This window comes from Parambassis ranga, chromosome 9 (assembly GCF_900634625.1).
Source record: "Parambassis ranga chromosome 9, fParRan2.1, whole genome shotgun sequence".
Classification (NCBI taxonomy): Eukaryota; Metazoa; Chordata; class Actinopteri; family Ambassidae; genus Parambassis; species Parambassis ranga.
The window spans coordinates 23,681,180-23,701,179 of NC_041030.1; the positions used below are offsets into that span (position 1 = coordinate 23,681,180).

General features: G+C 51.1%; 3 protein-coding genes across 4 annotated transcripts in view; 2 read left to right on the top strand and 1 right to left on the bottom strand.

The window, feature by feature from the left end:
* The window catches only part of gpsm1a (G protein signaling modulator 1a), a 14,532-nt gene extending 14,246 nt beyond the window's left edge, over positions 1 to 286 (top strand). Inside the window, exon 4 of the mRNA XM_028414807.1 lies at positions 1 to 286. This exon is cut by the window's left edge and continues 308 nt beyond it. The gene's annotated coding sequence lies outside the window, so the exon portion shown is untranslated.
* Positions 287 to 1,187: 901 nt separating this feature from the next.
* LOC114441876 (transcription termination factor 1-like) lies at positions 1,188 to 5,554 on the top strand. Of its 2 annotated transcripts, none has more exons than XM_028415003.1 (11): positions 1,188 to 1,278; positions 1,780 to 2,468; positions 2,538 to 2,662; positions 3,483 to 3,668; positions 3,752 to 3,830; positions 3,913 to 4,037; positions 4,109 to 4,304; positions 4,372 to 4,464; positions 4,544 to 4,609; positions 4,685 to 4,770; positions 5,171 to 5,554. In XM_028415003.1, the coding sequence occupies exons 2-11, from the start codon at positions 1,810 to 1,812 to the stop codon at positions 5,359 to 5,361; spliced, it is 1,806 nt and encodes a 601-aa protein (XP_028270804.1). In that variant the 5' UTR covers positions 1,188 to 1,278; positions 1,780 to 1,809; the 3' UTR covers positions 5,362 to 5,554. The 2 variants fall into 2 exon arrangements, with proteins under 2 accessions (XP_028270804.1, XP_028270806.1); XM_028415005.1 differs by having other exon boundaries at positions 1,190 to 1,278; positions 1,790 to 2,468.
* An 8-nt stretch (positions 5,555 to 5,562) lies between these two features.
* On the bottom strand, positions 5,563 to 8,515 carry endog (endonuclease G). The gene is made up of 6 exons (XM_028415006.1): positions 8,295 to 8,515; positions 6,675 to 6,868; positions 6,449 to 6,590; positions 6,267 to 6,376; positions 6,109 to 6,190; positions 5,563 to 5,898 (listed from the first exon to the last, which is right to left on the bottom strand). Exons 1-6 carry the CDS (start codon positions 8,463 to 8,465, stop codon positions 5,701 to 5,703), a joined length of 897 nt encoding a protein of 298 aa, XP_028270807.1. The 5' UTR covers positions 8,466 to 8,515; the 3' UTR covers positions 5,563 to 5,700.
* Between the last annotated feature and the right edge of the window lie 11,485 nt (positions 8,516 to 20,000).

Consider the following 20,000-nt stretch of genomic DNA (forward strand, 5'->3'; position numbering starts at 1 on the left):
TGTTGCTGCACTGGCTTTGGATCTGGATCTGGGTTTGGGATTGGGTTTGGACCCTAATCATTGATGGTAGCCCAACACAGCACTGAGCCCTGACCTTTGACTTCTGATGTGTGCTGCTGTCCTCTGTGCTGTCCCAGCAGAGGTCACATGACAGAGGACTGTGTGTGAGAACACAGGACAACATCCTGGTACTTTAACATGCTTCCTCTGCTAGGCCACATCATGGTACAGGCGGCTTCCTTTCCACGCAAATCCACACAAACCCACTGAAAACGCTGCAGTACACATGCCCGGCCTGTGAGCGGCGCTGTATCAGAAGCAGTCCAAAATCAGAGAAGATGCGGGGCACACACTAAACTCTGCTGCAGACAGAACACCATGATCTGCTGCTTCACAGTCCACCTGGAGGGGGGGGTGACACTCGCTCGCCTCCCTGTGGACGGGCCCAGCACAGCCTCATCTCCTCTCTGATCAGCAGGCGCCCTCTCCAGGTCCAAAGCCTCATGTTGAGACTGATGCAGCTGTGTGGACCAGATCAGGGACCTGGTCTGAGCCCTGACCCTTTAACTGTGTAGACGATCAGCTGTGTAACTGTAGATGTCTTTTAACGCCTGTCTGATGATTTAAAGTGATTCTCTAACAAACTCATGTCCCTGTTTTCATTTCTTAGCAGCATTCTGCCCTGAAGGGGGCGCTGCTGGTTCATGTGTGTGACATCAGGTCTGCGGTCAACAGGAGCTCAGCAGGTTTCTACCACACACACAGTGAATCCACTGACCACTGGTCACTGTCTGAACACAGGCTACATGCTAACAAGTGGCTACATGGGACTACAGACAGGGTCATCAAAGGTCATCCAGGTGTGCTGTAGGACAGGTCAGAGGTCAGAGCGTGACCCTGCTGGTGCTGATGGTGTTGTCATGTGATCATATTCAGGCTTCAAACATCATGAAGTGGTGTTCATTAGTGAAGATGGTCCTGCTGAACTCCACCTGAGAGGATCAATAACTTTATTTTTTACTGCGATAATCCAAAGACCGTGGAGGGCTCTGATTGGCTGTTCTTCTTGGTTGGACTACAGAAATAAATCGTCACTGCGGCTCCGTTTAGAACTGTGTTTTCTGCCTGTAAACGTGATCTGCAAACTCTGTCAGAGTGAGACCTCTGCATGCTGTCGTCTGCTCTTTGAGAAACGCTGCGCATGCGCAAAAAGCACACCGGAAGTAAACACGGTTCGCCCAGTGGAGCCGCGTGGAGAGAAGGCAGTGGGTTTTTACGGTAAGAACTGAGACTAAGGACTTCTGAACGAGTGTGTAAACAGCGAGCTGTGTGTGTGTGTTCGCTTCACGCGGGCCTCAGTTCATCAGTCACGCGGTTTTATCAGCTTCTTCAGCTCAGACTGAACCTCCACAGGAAAAGAAAGATGGCGGCCTGCCGCTCACTGCAGCACAACAGACGCACAAAGCGAGTTGGTGGAGTTTGAGCCAAATACTTTATATACGCTCTGTGCTTTAAAGTGTGTGAGCTGAGCCTGTAGGGCCACCGTAGCTACAAGCTGCACCTACATGACTCCATTCAGGGAGAAGAATCCGCTTCAATGATTGAAGTTTGAATCGGATTCCTTTGTACCCTGATCTGGTGCTGTGGAAACGGTCTGGAGTGTAGAAGGGTTAGGGTTAAGTAAAGTCTGCACTGATCAGGTGTTACTGAAACTCCAGGGTCGGATCAGGTCTAAATAATCTGATAATAATCTGATAGTAATCTGATAATAATCTGCAGCCTCTTCCAGAAACTGGTCTGCACCTCCTCATGATGAGCCCTTCTGCTGAGTCTCCCTCCCCTCATAAGAAGCGCAGGAGGCGGGCAGAGAGTTGGGAGGAGCCCCCTTCTCCTGTAGATGTTGACACTCCAGAGAAAGAAGAGAAGAAGAAAACAAAGAAGAAGAAGAAGAAGAGAGAGGAAGAAGAGGTGGAGGCAATCAGCTGTTCTCCTTCCAATGATGAACAGACCAGAGGAAATGAGGACAGCGGGTCTCCTCCTGCTGCAGGTGGAGAGAGGAGCAAGAAAATGAAGAAGAGAAAGAAGGAGGAGTCACGGGTTACCACCAGTGAGGAGAGTGTTTCCACGGCGACAGTCAGCAACAGACCAGAGTCCACAGGAACCAACAAGGCTGAGGTGAAGAAAAAGAAAGTTGGGGCTGTGGTGAGTACGAATACAGAGGAGAAGATGAAGAAGAAGAAAAGGGAGGAGGAGGAGGCGAGAAAACCAGAGAAGAAGAAAAGGGAGGAGGAGGAGGCGAGAAAACCAGAGAAGAAGAAAAGGGAGGAGGAGGAGGCGAGAAAACCAGAGAAGAAGAAGAAGAAGAAGGAGGAGGCGGAGGCGGCGAGAAAACCACAGAAGAAGAAGAAGCAAAGCGAAGATGGAGCCATAAAAATACTCGCCGACAAAGTGACAGCAGCTGATGCACAGTGAGTTCCTTTGCTGTCAGTGATGTCATGATGTTAGGAGTCGTCGTGGTAACGTGGGGTTTGTTGCAGGGTGGACTGGGCGCTGGTGGATGAGCTGCAGGAGTTTGTTCCAGACATCAAGAAGAAGTCCATCGACCAGATCAACCACCTGGTGCGATACGACCTGCCGCGCTTCAGGAACTTCAAACAGCAAGGTCCAGATACTGCAGAGACACCTAGAGACACCTACAGAGACACCTAGAGACACCCACAGAGACACCTACAGATACTGCAGAGACACCTAGAGACACCTACAGATACTGCAGAGACACCTAGAGACACCTACAGAGACACCCACAGAGACACCTACAGATACTGCAGAGACACCTAGAGACACCTACAGAGACACCCACAGATACTGCAGAGACACCGCAGAGACACCTACAGACACTGCAGAGACACTTACAGACACTGCAGAGACACCTACAGACACTGCAGAGACACCTACAGACACTGCAGAGACACCTACAGACACTGCAGAGACACCTACAGACACTGCAGACACTGCAGAGACACCTACAGACACTGCAGAGACACTTACAGACACTGCAGACACTGCAGAGACACCTACAGACACTGCAGAGACACTTACAGACACTGCAGAGACACCTACAGACACTGCAGAGACACTTACAGACACTGCAGAGACACCTACAGACACTGCAGAGACACCTACAGACACTGCAGAGACACCTACAGACACTGCAGACACTGCAGAGACACCTACAGACACTGCAGAGACACTTACAGACACTGCAGACACTGCAGAGACACCTACAGACACTGCAGAGACACTTACAGACACTGCAGACACTGCAGAGACACTTACAGACACTGCAGAGACACCTACAGACACTGCAGAGACACTTACAGACACTGCAGAGACACCTACAGACACTGCAGAGACACCTACAGACACTGCAGACACTGCAGAGAGTACAAACAGTGATAACTCTACTGCTCTTCCTCCTCCAGGCATCCCTCTGCGTCGGGGACGGTGCTCCAGGCACGAGAATGGGCAGATCAGGGAGAATGTTGCAGACTTCCTGGCTCTGACGGGGATCAGCTCAGCCAATCAGCTTCTGTTTCCTCAGAGGTACAAAGCGCAGGAGGCGGAGATCAGGAGGCTAAAAGTACAGCATCACTTCCTGGAGAGGATTGGTATGTAAACACATCAGCGAGCAGCCAGGGGGCGTCGCCCTCAGACATTGAACTGTACCTAAACAGCAGCTGTGTGTCTGCAGCTGAGGGAATCCCTCGCACGTGTCACCAGGTTTACACCAGAGCCAAGAAGATCTTTGACGAAAGGAACCACATGGGGAGGTCAGTGGAGCCCTCTGTGTGCATGGACCTTGTCCCTCTGTGTTTTCTGCCTGTAGAACCTTCTGTGGGTTTCATCTTCCAGGTTCTCAGCGGATGAGCTGCATTCTCTAGTTAAACTTCAGAATCTCCATGGTAACGACTGGAGGACGATTTCGGACAAGACAGGGCGCAGCGTTTACGCCCTGCAGAAACGCTTCGTCAGCATCGGTAAGCACTGACCCTGACTTCTGATCCCTGAACCCAAACTCCAGGCATGAACCATGTTTGTCCTCGTCCAGCCTCAGGTCGCGGTCCCTGGTCCACTGATGAAGAGTCCCGCTTAAAGGATGTTATCCGGGCTCACCTGGAGACTCTAGTCCAACCCCATCCTGTGTCTGCTGGCCTGAGCAGAGACCAGCTGTGTCACAATCTGCCCTGGAAGGACATCAGTCAGCAGGTCCAGACCCGCTCCTGGACCCAGTGTCGTCTCAAGTGGTCAGTGCTGCGCCTCACCAGCTGACAGTTATGGTGAGATATGAGGTGACGTCTGTGTGTGTTCCAGGTTCACCTTCTTGAACTCCAGATTGTCCGCAGGGGGCTCCGTCTTCAGCAGAAGGGCTGACGGCCTGCAGGCCAAGATCCAGCTCATCAACACGTAAGGTCACACGCCGCTAAAAGCAATATGGGGTCAGAGGTCAGGTGACAGAGTGCTGACAGGATGCTGTGTGTTTCAGGTTGTATGGGATGAACGTGGACGACCCCGCGGACATCGACTGGGACGAGGTGGCCCAGAATATCAGGTGAGGTCAAAGGTCAGATAGATGTGTGTATAGAGGTGGAGCCCCCTGAGCTGACACCCGGTGGTTGTGTTTCAGTAAAGTGACGCCCATGGCAGTACAGAAGGCATTCCACAGACTCAAGGTCTCCAAAGTCCCCAACTGGACCAGACTGTCCTACGGAGGTGAGTGCTGCACTGTTCTGAACCGAAGTCACTCCTGATCACTGCATATGGTGTTTTAAAGAGCTGCCTGAATGTGTAGTGAGAAACTGTAGAGCCCATATAGGACCTGTATCCCACAATGCCTCACGAAAAGTAGTGTCTAAATGTCGTGACTGTGGACTGTCACATGACCCGCTGTGTTCATTATGTTTATTGAGCTTACAACAGTTTGATTGGCGGCAGAGATCAGCTCGTTTATTGAGACGGCAATGACGTCATTAACGAAATGTCCGAAAATGCTTTCAATGAGTTCCCTGTATGCTGCCCTACACTGCCCTCTAGTGTTAGGGAGTGATTCAGACACAGCCTTCATCTCATTCCATGTGTGGACTAACACCTGTGTGTGTTGTGTCGTCTGCAGAAATCATTGACTTCCTGCAGGAGAGGGTTGTTCCTGGCCTGCAGAAGGCGCTAAAGAGGTTCCACAGAGAGGTGCAGCAGCAGGGGGAGCAGCAGCAGCAGGGGGAGGAGCAGCAGGTGGAGCAGCAGCAGGAGAGGTACCAGCTGTCGGTCATCTTCAGCTCAGAGGACATGGAGGTAGACAACAGCTGACCTCCTGCCAACCTGACCATACGGACAGCTGCTTTAAGCCTGATCAGGCCCCGCCCCCTGTCTGTGATTGGCTGTCAGCCATCAGCTGTGGGCAGACTCGGACTGAAATGGCCAGAGCTCTTGTTTTGAAGCTTGTGTTGTTGTAGAATGGGTGATGTGTGTTTATTAAAGGAATGTGTGTGTCATCTTCTGAGCTCCTGATCAGTGTTATTGATTCTGTTTTTATTGAAGATTTAAATATTTCCAGCAACATACAAAGACCAAAGTAGACGTGGACAGAGCAGACAGATAGCAGAGCACTGTGGGTAATGCAGTCCTCATCAGTGTAGGGGAAGCGGTTCATTTGGCGGTGATGGCCTGCAGGCCGCTCGTCCTCTTCATGATGTTGGGCACAAACAGAAGTCCTGACGCTCGCTCGATGGTTTCTATGGGAACCAGAAAGCGCTCCAAAGGAACCTTCTCATCTATGGCTTCATTTGGTAAAACATAGGAGCGAAGCTCCACCCCCCTGCCATCCGCCTGCTCCAGGATCAGCACCTGAGGAAACACCAGACAGATCATCAGTTTACAGCAGGGTCGTCTCATGAGGACGGTTCAGTCTGACGTGGAGGTTCTGGTTCAGTCCTGATCTGCGTCAGCTCTCAGCCTAACGGTACTTTATTTGGCCGCACCTTAACTCCGTGAGGTGCGGCCTGTTTTGCTTTATGAAACTGTCCACAGTAACATCGACAGACAGGCGAGACTCACCTTGAAGAAGTGTGTCGGCACGGCAACGTGGTTCCGTCCTATGACCTGATATCGTACGTAAAGTTTCCCGTCCACCTCCTGCCTGAAACGCACACACAGTGGATGATGTCATGCAGTCGCCTCGTTCAGATGCCACAGAGAAGAAGGTGGAGGGTTACCTGGGCAGGTAGAGCGGCCCGCTGCAGACGTACACGTTGAGGTAGCGTTTGGTCAGCGAGCGACAGAGCTTCTCCAGGTTGTTCCAGGTGTTCTGGTTCAGGTGAGGGTTCTGCAGGCAAACACAGAGCGCTGACCCAGATCCATCCACTGTTCTCTGATGTCACCTGGAGGCGGGGCTTACCTGGGGAGACACATTGCTCAAGTAGAAGGTATCCTCCAGGGCTTTCTGGCTCCACTTGTGATTGGCTGCGGCAGCCAGGTGGCCTCTGTCAAAGCCACTCCCCTTGTAGTCGGCACTGGTCGCTCTGTGGAAGACGTGCACGCTGCCAATGGACGCAGAGATGGACATCATTCCACTGATGACATCATCAGCCTGAGACATACTGAGCATGCAGCTGATGTCTCACCTCTCATCCTCTTTGAAGTCGCAAAACTTTCTGTCTGCCGGGCCGCTCAGAGAGGCGGGGCTTAGCCGCTCTATTACCCAGGAGGCCGTGCGTGTGCGTGGGTCATAGGAGGTGACGTAGGACTCTCTGGTCTTGATGTTGGCTAATGAGGGGAAGCCATATTTCATCACTGCTCCTGAGCTACCCGGACTCACCTGGAAAACAAAGCAATCAGTCACCAGCTGATCTACAACCTGCTGCCTGCAGAACACCGTCACCTGCTGTGACGTCACCTGCTGTGACGTCACCTGCTGTGACGTCACCTGCTGTGACGTCACCTGCTGTGACATCACCTGCTGTGACATCACTGGAACACCTGACTGAACATTAACACGCAGACCAGCAAACAGCCCGGTCCAAGACCCTCACACACCAGACTGGCTCCCATCAGGCGCTACTGCTGCACCTGCAGGACACAAAGGAGGACGGCTGCCTGCTCCTTGACTCAGTGCTGCCATCAGCAGAGCTCCCTCTCCTTACTCACGCTGACCCGATTGTTTGTGTAAACGCAGAAACCTGAAGAATAAAGACGTGTACCCATGTCCACATGAATCCATCCCTCTGCTCCATCCTGGTGACGGATAACCAGGAGATGACGACTCTGCAGTCACATGTGTGAGTGATGCTTTCAGCCAATCGAGACGAGGCTGTCGCAGTACGCAGGAGAGGAGCTCCTAAAGAGAGGCGCTCTTAAAGAGAGGAGCTCCTAAAGAGAGGAGCTCCTAAAGAGAGGCGCTCTTAAAGAGAGGAGCTCCTAAAGAGAGGAGCTCCTAAAGAGAGGCGCTCTTAAAGAGAGGAGCTCCTAAAGAGAGGAGCTCCTAAAGAGAGGCGCTCCAGGCGAAGCCTCTGGTGACAGCTGGAGTCTCTGATACTGACTCCTGTTCATCATCGGTGGGCTGTTTCACTTCAACGTTCACAACACACAGTTTTATATGTTTGAATTCTATTCAAACATATAAAACTACAAATTCTATTCAGTCTATTCATCATTTACTTTACTTCATGAAGGATCTTATTACCACTTACATCTCCTAGATTATTATAATTATATATTGTAATTTATTAATTATAAAATTACAATTAATAAACACATGATAAATATGCATATAAATGATGTATAAAGCCTTAATTAATACAATAGAATATACTTTATTAATCCCTTTGGGAAGGTCCCTCAGGGAAATTCGGGGAATTAAGTATCAACTAACGCCTCAGTCAGCGTGCAGTTATTACAAAGTGCTGTTCTCTTTATTAATATTCCTCCTCCACTCCGCTGAGGCTCAGTGTTTCTCTTGAAACGATTTAAATGGAATTTTATGGAAGAAGAACTCCCGATGTTTACTTCCGCCACTGCCTACATGCTCTCGGCTCCTCTCGGATGCTCTCGGCTCCTCTCGGCTCTTACCCAGAATCGGCTCTGGGAGCTCGTTTGTGAGCGACACATAATGAACAGCGTGTGACGCGCCTGTTCTAAAGTGTGACAGGACTCCTACCCAGCATGCATCACGTCATGTCCAACACATCCAATACACCTGCACTGATCCCACAGACCGTTGGAGCTCCGGCTCATTATAGGCTCACCGTCAGTTCGGAGGCCTGGACCGTCGGTACCGGGATCACCGGGACTCTGCTGAGCAGACCGGGGTTCTCCTCCTGGTGCTGCCGGCCTCTGTCACCCAGCAAGCGGTTCACTGAAGCTCCGAGACCTCCTCCGAGCAGCAAGGTCGCTCCGGTCCGCCACCACCTCCTCATGCTGCCGGTGGATCAGGTGCTATTGACGCACACTAATGACGTCACTAAGCTACGTAAAGCCGCATGCCAAACAAACTATAATAAAAAGGCTTAGGGCTGAAAAACAAAAACAACAACAACTTAATTACAATGCTCGCTCTGCGATCAATCACGTGGTTCAGACGTTTAAAAAGCTTTTTTATTACTTGACTCCGCCCAGTGTGACGTCACTAAAGGTTCAAACGTGAAGGATCAGCTGACCAGTATAGGGGTCACAGACACACACACACAGACAAACACACAGACACACACACACTCACAGACACACACACACAAACACAGACACACACACACACTGATACACACACACAGACGCACAGACACACACACTCATAGACACACACACTCACACACACACAGACACACGCACACACTCACACACAGACACACACAGACACACACTCACACACACTCACACACACACACACAGAAACACAGACACACAGACACACACACACACACACTGATACACACACACAGACGCACAGACACACACACTCATAGACACACACACACAGACACACACACTCACACACACACAGACACACACACTCATAGACACACACACACAGACACACACACTCACACACACAGACACACACACACGCACACATTCACACACGCACACACTCACACACAGACACACACACACACAGACACACACACACACAGACACACACACAGACACACACACACACAGACACACACTCACACACAGACACACACAGACACACACACAGACACACACACACACACACAGACACACACACAGACACACACAGACACACACTCACACACAGACACACACACACAGACACACAGCAGTGATCGGTCATGTTCCTCTGCTGTAGGACCGTCCTCTGTGAACAGGGGAATGTTCTTCTGACCACATTTGCTGCAGATGATGAACAGGTGCACATGTGGAGTGTTTTCACTGTTATCTCCTCAACACTCAGGATCACGGATCAGAAACCTGGCTCGGTTGTTTGTTTGATGTTTGACTCCTGTTGGAGTGACTTCAGATGACGAAGTGTGCTACTGCACGAGAGCTGGCTGGGTTCCTCTGTTCTGTCCTCACAGTTCTCTGGTATGTTTTTGATGACTCCTCCATTAGTGTGTTTTGTCTGATTCTTGTCTCTGTCTCTGTTTAGTGTGGAGGCACTCGTCACATGACCAAACAAAATCATAAACAAGTGTGACTAATTACTAGAACGGTTTCTGTGAACTAAATGAATCACATGTCTACAGTGACATTGATGGACCCACAGTGACTGTCCAACAGACAGCCGGACACCTTGGGCTGTGATGTCACATCTTGTTACAGGATCTGTAAATAACCAGTAAATACAGTAAACACTTCTCTTGTGGTCACATAGTGTTTAATATCATCCTTGTGTTCAGTGGGTGGGCGTGGCCTGTATCTGTCAGCCCAGCATGGAGGTGATCCAGCAAAGGCCCAGCAGGTACGCCTGTGACATCAGAGCGGGGGAGGAGCTCTCAGCGCCGTCAAGGCAACCACTTTTGTTCAGACAGACGCTCTGTTCGCACAACGCACCTGCACACATGACATCATTACCCTGAGCTGTGACATCATCAGGCTTACAGCCTGTGACACCAATCGGTTGTGAGCTTACCTGTGACGTTATCTGGACAGACACAGCTCTGGAAGTCAACACAGGTTCCTCCATTCTGACAGACCAAGCGCTCCTCATCACACACATTCACTGAGAGCAGAGCAGTAGGAATTTTGAATGATTATCAATAACCTTATTGACAACATGATGAAGGAATGTACCTGTGCAGATTCCGCCGCTTCTCCAGGTGTATCCGGGCAGACAGGAGTCACAGCGCCTCCCTGCGGCTCCACTTTTACAGGGACAGAGACCCGAGTCCGAGCAGTGAGGAGAGACGCTGCCCTCTGTGTCACAGTCACACTCTGAGGACACACACAGACGTCTTCATCGTCAGCATCATCATCAGCCGCCTCAGGTCTGTGCGTGTGCACATGCTCGTTACTCACCGACACAGACGTTCTCATTGTCCAGTGACAGCGAGGTGTTTCTATAGTAACCGAGGCGACAGAACTGGCAGTTCTGTCCTCGCGTGTTGTGTTTGCAGCTCACACACGTGATCACGTTGATGAAATCGATGTAGCTGCAGCGGTTGGAGTGAGCGTTACACTCACAATCTGATGGGAACAGAGAGCAGAGATGAAGCCCCGCCCCATGAATGTAGCCCCGCCCCCAGCAGGAACTCAGACATAAAGAATAATGGGACACTGATGGAGGAGGCTGAACTAGTCACAGGTCACATGAGCAACAGATTATTTATACACAAAGTCTGGACGGATGTGCTGAGGAGGGACCAAAAACACAGAGCGGAGGATCAATCAACTCCAACTCTACAAGTCCAGATCTTCCACCTTCTGACTGAAGATGACCGGGATGACTGAGAATCTTCATTGACACCAACCCAAAGCACAGTTTCCTTTGTTTGTTGGTTTGTTTGTTTGGGGTGGGTGGGGGTGGGGGGTCTACAAAAGGGGGCCACACAGAGAAGGTTTGGGAACCACTGGGGCAGATTCTAGTACATACTGGATGACCATGGTCTTACCCTGAAAGTTGACATAGGCGACTTTGGACAGCTGACTGAACTTTGGTCCTCCTGGGATCAGAATCTTCTGGGTCACTTTGGACACAAAACATCATGTGTAACCATGGCAACACCAGGTCAGGGCTCTCCAATGTGCTACTGACTAACCTCCAGCACTACTACTGCTGTTACTACTGGAGGTCCTGCTACTGTTACAGAGTTAAACTCTTCACCAGACGGTGGCAGTACAACGACTGATTTTGTACCTTTCTTCTCGTAACCTTTCTCATTTTTCTCCTTCTCTCCTTCCTCTTTAGTTTCCTTGTTGGCAGCTGTTTAGGTCAACATAAAGAGAAATGATTTACACTCTGAGAGACAGAAGTCATATTTCACATGTTTAGAGTTCAGTACCTTCCTCTTGGTTTTGTTCTCCTGTCTTCTCTTGTTTGGACTCTTTGTTTTCGGTAGACTTGGACCCTCCTGATGGTTGAGCTGGCTCCCCTCCAAAGGACTCCCCTCCCCCTTGAGCTACTGAAGATCCCACTACAGGACTTTCACCAACAGGAGAAAGATCTGGCCAAGGTTCTGGACTAGGTCTGTTACTGTCTGGCAAAAAATAATCTTTTCTGGTTGTTTCTGGTTCACCCCTCCTTGTGTCCCCGGGGCCTTCCCCCACTGAGATAGAATCCAGATCAATCGAACTTGATTCAGCTTCCACAAATCCCTGGAAAGTATTTGGAAGACTTTCAAAGTCACCAACAGCTACTGCTTCAGAATCAGATCCTGGATCCTGTCCCGGTTCAACAGAATTTGGATCTTCTGGAACAGGGAAGGTGAAGTCAACTGGGGCAAAATCACCAGGCCGATCTAAGGTGGTGTCAGATGCAGGATCACCTTCTCCTTCTTCAGCAGGAGGCAAGGACTCTACAGAAGAATCTGGATCTGGAGGGGGAGATGTGGGAGGAGGTGCTTCTGGAGGTATTCCATCAGGAGAGGGTACATCAGTTAGAGGTATATCAGGAGAAGGTGAATCTATCGGAGTGTTTGGAGTCCTAGAGAGTGCCACTTCTGAAGGTACACCTGGAGGAGGTACATTACGCTTAGGTGTATCTGGAGAAGGTACATCAAAGGGAGGTACATCTATCGAAGTGTCTGGAGTCCCAGAGGATGGCACTTCTGGAGCAACATCTGGAGGAGGTACATCAGGAGAAGGTACATCAGGGGGAGGTACATCAGGGAGGGGTACATCAGGGAGGGGTACATCAGGAAGAGGTATTTCCCAAGGTACTGGAGGAAGCACATCTGGAGGTGGAACATCAAGGGAAGATACTTCTGGATATGCTTTAGCAGGAGGAATCATATCTGGTGATGGTGCTTTCAGTGACACATCTGAAAGAGGAACACCAGGATATGACACAACTGACTGATCCGGCGGAGGTATGTCTGAGGATGGTTTGCTCAGTGGTAGATCCAGAAGACTTGCATCAGGAGCAGTTACACTTTGAGGTTGTACATCTGGGCTGGGTATGTCAGGAGGAGGCACGTCTGGAGAAGGTAGATCAGGGGGTTGGACATCAAGGGACAATACAACAGACGGAGCCTCATTAGGTGGAGGTACATCAGATGGTGGTAAATTCAGTGGTACATCCAGAGGAAGTCCAGCAGAAGGAGGAGGTACATCTGGACTAGGTACATTAGGAGGAGGTAAATCAGGGGCTGATAGAACAGGAGTTTCATCAGAAGGAGGTATATCCAGAGAAGGTATTTCCAGTGGAGGAGGTACATCTGGAACAGAGGTGGTGTCGGCTCCCACAGTAGGTGGAGCCTTTCCAGTCTGGTTGGTTGACCCCGTTGGTGAAATATCTTGAGATAGAGCCCTGTCACTGAACAGGATAATCTCAGGGGTGGTTACTGGAGGCAGGAGTGCAGTTGACACTGCTGCACCAGTGGGTGGTGCAGTACTGGTCAGTGGGTTTAAGTCAGCATTTTCAGAGAAGGCGAAGTCAGAAGGTGGAGTCACTGTGTCAGAAATAGACACCTTAGAGTCAGTACTGCCTGAGATAGTAGAGCTGATACTGGTGGGACTGGAGGTACTACTGGTGATGGGAGTAGTGGTTTCTGGTACTGTGGGAGCTGGTTTGGACAGAGTGTTTTCAGTCTCCAGGTCTGGACTGATGGATGTAGCTGTGTCTGCTGCAGGTCCTGCAGTACTGCCTGAGTCTGGAAATGCGTCAATACCTGCAGTACTAACAGTGCTGCTGACAGCAGTGAGAACCACAGCACCAGTGCCCAATGTAGCCGCAGAGCCTGCACCTGTTTCAAGAACGTCCACAGCATCCCTCGTACCAGTAAAGTAAGTCATGGGTCTAGTGTCTCTCATGGATGCACTGGTTGTTCGACCATCATTAATGTCAGTGGTGGTGTCAGCAGTAGTCCGTGTGTCTGTGGTCGCAGATGTCGGGGCCGTATTTGACACTGTTTGAAGACTGTCTGTGGTTGTATCAGCACTGTCTGTGGTTGTATCAGCACTGTCTGTGGTTGTGGTAGGACTGTCTGTGGTCGTGGTAGGACTGTCTGTGGTTGTATCAGCTCGGTCTGTGGTTGTATCAGCACGGTCTGTGGTTGTGGTAGGACTGTCTGTGGTTGTATCAGCACGGTCTGTGGTTGTGGTAGGACTGTCTGTGGTTGTATCAGCACTGTCTGTGGTTGTGGTAGGACTGTCTGTGGTTGTGGTAGGACTGTCTGTGGTTGTATCAGCTCGGTCTGTGGTTGTATCAGCTCGGTCTGTGGTTGTGGTAGGACTGTCTGTGGTACTGCCAGCAGCATCAGTGCCTGCCTGTGTCCTACTGTCAGTTATGGCAGAGGCTGTACTGTCAGTCACTCCATCTGATGAGGCAGAGGGTCTATCAGAAGCTGCTGAGGCAGAGTCCCCAGCCTCTGTCAGAGAAGAAGAGTTGTGTCTCTTTAGTGAATCTCTTCCCAGACTGAGCTCTGGAGCTGCCGCTGACCTAAACACACCCCGAGGCCGAGCGTCCAATCAGAGCGAGTTAGTGCTCTGGTTGGTCAGTCAGAGGACAGCAGAGACCAGCCTGTGTTCTAATGTTGAACCACAGCTGAATCCTCCAGACCGGCACACACCGAGGATTCAGCTGCTCCACTCATCTACCTGTTCTTACTTCCTGTCCCTGCTGCAAACATTCTGTTATTATTGATCATTGACTCTGTGTGTGTGTGTGACAGACAGCTTAGCAGGGATTAGGCACACACACCATCTGTTGTAGTTAACTCCCTTTAAAAGACAATGATTACTGTTGAGACTGTCCTCCACAGTGAACTCTGATCTGTAACCCACCCGCTGGTCAACCGTCTGACCAATCAGAGCAGGCGGTGATGGCAGAGACTGTGTTCTGGATAAAACTGGAAAACTGAGACACAACAAAGACATGGACCGATGTCTCACAATGCAACAGAGACAGACAGGAGAGCAGACAGACAGACAGACAGACAGACAGACAGACAGACAGACAGACAGGTCAGCAGACAGAGAGACAGGGGAGCAGCCAGAGAGACAGGCAGACAGACAGACAGACAGGTCAGCAGGCAGTCAGACAGGCAGACAGGTCAGCAGGCAGTCAGACAGGCAGACAGACAGGTCAGCAGGCAGTCAGACAGGCAGACAGACAGACAGGCAGACAGACAGACAGACAGACAGACAGGCAGACAGACAGACAGTCAGACAGGTGAGCAGGCAGACAGACAGGTCAGCAGACAGAGAGACAGGGGAGCAGACAGGCAGACAGACAGACAGACAGGTCAGCAGGCAGTCAGACAGGCAGACAGACAGGTCAGCAGGCAGTCAGACAGGCAGACAGACAGACAGGCAGACAGACAGACAGACAGACAGACAGGCAGACAGACAGACAGTCAGACAGGTGAGCAGGCAGACAGACAGGTCAGCAGACAGAGAGACAGGGGAGCAGACAGGCAGACAGACAGACAGGCAGACAGACAGGCAGACAGACAGGCAGACAGGCAGGTGAGCAGGCAGACAGACAAGTGATGTATTGAACCGTACTTACTGGTTGCAGTTTCTTCTATTTCACCTGTGAAAGACAGAAAACTGCTTACAGCACCTCTATCTATGTATGTGTGTGTGTGTGTGTCTCTGTGTGTCTCTGTGTGTGTCTCTGTGTGTGTCTGTGTGTGTCTCTGTCTCTGTGTGTCTGTGTATGTCTCTGTGTGTCTCTGTGTGTGTCTCTGTGTGTATGTGTCTCTGTGTGTGTCTGTGTGTGTGTGTGTCTCTGTGTGTGTCTCTGTGTGTCTCTGTGTGTGTCTCTGTGTGTGTATGTGTGTGTGTGTCTCTGTGTGTGTCTGTGTGTGTGTGTCTGTGTGTGTGTCTCTGTGTGTCTCTGTGTGTGTCTCTGTGTCTGTGTGTGTCTGTGTGTGTCTCTGTGTGTCTCTGTGTGTGTCTCTGTGTGTGTCTGTGTGTATGTTGTATGTGTGTGTCTGTGTGTGTCTCTGTGTGTGTCTCTGTGTGTGTCTGTGTGTGTCTGTGTGTGTCTCTGTGTGTGTCTGTGTGTATGTTGTATGTGTGTGTCTGTGTGTGTCTCTGTGTGTGTGTGTCTGTGTGTGTCTCTGTGTATGTCTGTGTGTGTCTGTGTGTGTCTGTGTGTGTCTCTGTGTGTGTCTCTGTGTGTGTGTGTCTGTGTGTGTCTCTGTGTGTCTCTGTGTGTGTCTGTGTGTCTCTGTGTGTGTCTGTGTGTATGTATGTGTGTGTCTGTGTGTGTCTCTGTGTGTGTGTGTCTGTGTATGTCTCTGTGTCTGTGTGTGTCTCTGTGTGTGTCTCTGTCTCTGTGTGTCTCTGTGTATGTCTCTGTGCATGTCTCTGTGTGTCTGTGTGTGTCTCTGTGTGTGTCTTTCTGTGTGTCTGTGTCTGTCTCTGTGTGTGTCTCTGTGTGTCTGTGTGTGTCTCTGTGTGTGTCTCTGTGTGTCTCTGTGTGTGTCTCTGTGTGTGTCTGTGTGTGTGTGTCTCCGTGTGTGTCTCTGTGTGTGTCTGTGTGTGTGTCTGTGTGTGTGTCTGTGTGTGTCTGTGTGTCTGTGTATGTCTCTGTGTGTGTCTGTGTGTGTCTCTGTGTGTGTCTGTGTGTGTGTCTCCGTGTGTGTCTCCGTGTGTGTCTCTGTGTGTCTGTGTGTGTCTGTGTATGTCTCTGTGTGTGTCTCTGTGTGTGTCTGTGTGTGTGTCTGTGTGTGTCTCTGCGTGTGTGTCTCTGTGTGTGTCTCTGTGTGTGTCTGTGTGTGTACAGGTTACTTACAGGTGTTGGCAGTGCCTGTGGGCAGGGGCAGATATGACCCCGCCCTCCAGGACTTGAAGCCTCGGCTGCAGCGCTCGCAGTCTTGCCCTGACGTGTTGTGGTCACATTGGCACTGCAGTGTGGCGTCGCGCAGCACACACTGAGCTGCGTGCAGGTTGCACGTGCACCTGGAAACAGACGTGTGATGAGGTTCCACACGGCGGGGATGTGTCACATGTTGCTGTGTCTGCTTCTAATGGATACCTGGCAGGAACGTCAATGTTGGAAATGGCGTAGAAGTACTTGAGCAGGTTGTCTCTCTGGACATAGGTCCCCCCAAGCGCCGGGCGGAGGAGTCTCAGCCGCAGGTTGGTGAAGGTGAAGAAGTCCCGCAGACCCTTCATGGTCTCCATGCGGGTGTACAGGGAGTCCATGTTGATCAACTTTGGACCAGCAAATACCCCAAACCGAGCACGCACCTCAAACACCACCGCCTTCTCCTCCTGTTCGCCAAGACCAGTTTAATATGAGTGTGTTTGAACCTCACCGTCCAACCAGTACCAGGTCCAGTTACTCACCTTGGCTCCAACCCAGCGGGAGTACTGCTCGGTGCAGATGACCCGGGTGAGATTGCTGGGTGCTAAATCAGAGACCCGCTTTGAAGACATTCCGAAGGCCTCGAGGCAGTCGTCGGCGTAGTACTGATAAGGCTGCCATGTGACGCCTGCAACACAAACACAGATCTTTAAGGCTGCAGTCACTCACTGCAGGGGGCGCTCCTCAGCCCTCAGATGTTCCTGGGATCACCTTTGTCCATGGACTTCTCCAGCACCATGCTGGTCGGCCGGCCGTACTCGAAGGTGACGACGATGTCGTCCACCACCTCCAGACTTTTGTTCCAGGACAGAGTGATGTTGGCCAGTAGGGGCTCAGGAAACCTGGACCACGTAACAGTCTGCCAGTAGGTGATGAGTCCGCCCCGCTCCCGGTCCCCCATCAGCTGAGGAGGGTGAGACAGGTCCGGGCTGGAGGCATCACACTCATCGCTGCACAGGTAGGGGTTCTCCTGGTGATGGAGAAAAGACACGATGAAGTCCTGCTACACAAACAGACACACACAGGACCACCAGCAGAGTGTGTGTGTGTGTCTGTGTGTGTGTAGAATCACTCAGGTGTTCAGACAGAAACCAGCTGCAGGTCAGAGACTCTCTGACTGTTGGTCATGTGACTGCTGCTCAGTGACTCCATCATGGCGTCCTGCTGAGTCTAGTTGGAGTGACCTCGTTATTTTTGGAGGGGTTTTACTTTGACATGTAATAAAGTGGTCTGATATTTAAATCATGACACGTTCAGGGACCATCAGGAAAACACGTTCAAACAGGTCAGAGAGACCTGCACTGACAAACGTGACAGATTAACCCTGACTCTAATCTGATCAGTGAGTGTTAGCGGTTTATGGTTTAACTTCAGCTGCTGCTGCCAACTGTCACACACACAGACACACACACACAGACACACACACACACAGACACACACACACACAGATACACACACACAGACACACACACAGACACACACAGACACAGACACACACACAGACACACACACACACACACAGACACACACACACACAGATACACACACACAGACACACACACAGACACACACAGACACAGACACACACACACACACAGACACACACACACAGACACACACAGAGACACACACAGACAGACACACACACACACAGACACACACACACACACAGACACACACACACAGACACACACACACAGACAGACAGACACACACACACAGACACACACACACACAGACACACACACACACCTCTGAGTGGCAGTGAAGGGGACACACACCGGACTTTTACTGAGAAATCACATCAATTATTAAGACGTATTTTTGCTGTTACATTTATCAATAATTCAATTTCCCAAAGGAACAATTAGGCTGATGTCCTCTGTGTGTTGTGCAACCTGTGGCTCAGGACCCCTGCAGCAAACCTCAGGATGACTGACAGGGACATCTCACTCGCAGCATGAGCAGTGAGTCTGCGCTCTGATTGGTCAGAGACGTTCTGCCGTCTTACAGTCGCTCTCCACATGTCAGAGCACTTCCTGACGGGCCGTCAGAGGTCAGAGGTCACCTGGTATGTTTGTGATGCATGTGTGTGACCCACCAGCGTGCAGAACCTCTCAGGTGGGTTTCCACAGGTGATGCCGGGGGGGTCGACTCTGATCTGCATCACTTCCTTCATGTTGGTGGGCGGGGGCTGACAGGCGTAGAACTCCCAGCCGGGCCCCGCCTCCGAGCTGCGCAGAGACCGACACACATCGAACTGACCACCGCTCTGACCGCGGCCCAGCGGCAGCAGGAGGACGAGGAGGACGGGGAGGACGGGGAGGACGGCGACGTGGTGGGGGCTGGACATGGTGGGCAGTCAGGCAGACAGGAAGTTCGTCAGGAGGTCGCTGAGGGTCAGCGTCCTCATTCCCACTCCATAGGTTCTTTACTCCAAGTGTTGCTGCTGTTTATCATGTGGTTGTCATGGTGATCAGGTGGTCGTTTAGACCTTAGGTTTCTATTGGCCGTCATCAGCTGTGGATCAGTAAAACGTCCCGCCCCCCTCAAGACTGAAATGAGAGCAAAGAACCCGAACAAAGCAAAACATATTAGACCAGCGCCACCTACAGCAGAGCTGACAGCAGGGCGCCCTGAGTGTGTGGACAGAGACGATTTCTGATCACAGGAGCAACCATCATGGCGTCTGTGTGAGGCGGACACAATAATGGGAACGCCTCTGATGGAGGCTGACGCGTCCCCTGACGAGTGGTCCTGACGCTGCGCTTCCTCTGGGGGCCACTAGAGGCGGGCTCAGCAGACCTCCATGGTAACGTGTGTCTTACAGGGCCGGACTGTGAGTGACAGCTGTGAGCTGACTGCACAGCTCTCGGCCTAGATTTGGATTAAGTGGAAGGTGGGCGGAGTCAGACGCTGTCTCCACACTGAGCTTCCTTCACAGGGTTGGACTGCTGCAGGAGCCTCCAGGGGGCCACCAGGCAGTTTTTGGAGCATCCACCCTGGACATCATGCAAGGCATCATGGTCAAAAGTGATGCACCCTAAATGCTCGTCCCCATGACTACGAGGCAGAGGGGGAGGGGCTTAAAACATAATTGTAGGTGGTGCCAGATGTCTGTCAGTGTGTTTTTATATTCTGCTAATGGAACGTTAGCATTAGCTTGTCTGTCTTACAAACGTGTCCAGGCGTTTGTAAGACAGAAGACAGACATCAGTCCTCCAACAGTCTTTAACTTTAAAGTGAGTTACAGAAGACACTGTGTAACCTGACACTTCATCACACAGCTACAGCAACCTGCCTGCTGTCTGTCCCTCTGTCTGTCCCTCTGTCTGTCCCTCTGTGTCCAGATGTCTGTCCCTCTGTCTGTCCCTCTGTGTCCAATGTCTGTCCCTCTGTGTCCAATGTCTGTCCCTCTGTGTCCAATGTCTGTATGTCAGTGTCCACTCACCTGTCTGGCTTCAGGTTGACTCCCGATGGACTGATTGATCAGATGATCAGACATGTGTCCTCCTCG

What these genes read in the sequence shown, in the direction of transcription:
- LOC114441876 (XM_028415003.1), top strand. Translation starts at nt 1,810, where the DNA reads ATGATGAGCCCTTCTGCTGAGTCTCCCTCCCCTCATAAGAAGCGCAGG. An exon ending in TCACTTCCTGGAGAGGATTG is followed by an intron (nt 3,669 to 3,751) that starts GTATGTAAACAC and finishes GTGTGTCTGCAG; the next exon opens with CTGAGGGAATCCCTCGCACG. An exon ending in GAAAGGAACCACATGGGGAG is followed by an intron (nt 3,831 to 3,912) that starts GTCAGTGGAGCC and finishes TTCATCTTCCAG; the next exon opens with GTTCTCAGCGGATGAGCTGC.
- endog (XM_028415006.1), bottom strand. Translation starts at nt 8,465, where the DNA reads ATGAGGAGGTGGTGGCGGACCGGAGCGACCTTGCTGCTCGGAGGAGGT. An exon ending in TCCAGGCCTCCGAACTGACG is followed by an intron (nt 6,869 to 8,294) that starts GTGAGCCTATAA and finishes TTTGTTTTCCAG; the next exon opens with GTGAGTCCGGGTAGCTCAGG. An exon ending in GACTTCAAAGAGGATGAGAG is followed by an intron (nt 6,591 to 6,674) that starts GTGAGACATCAG and finishes GTCCATTGGCAG; the next exon opens with CGTGCACGTCTTCCACAGAG.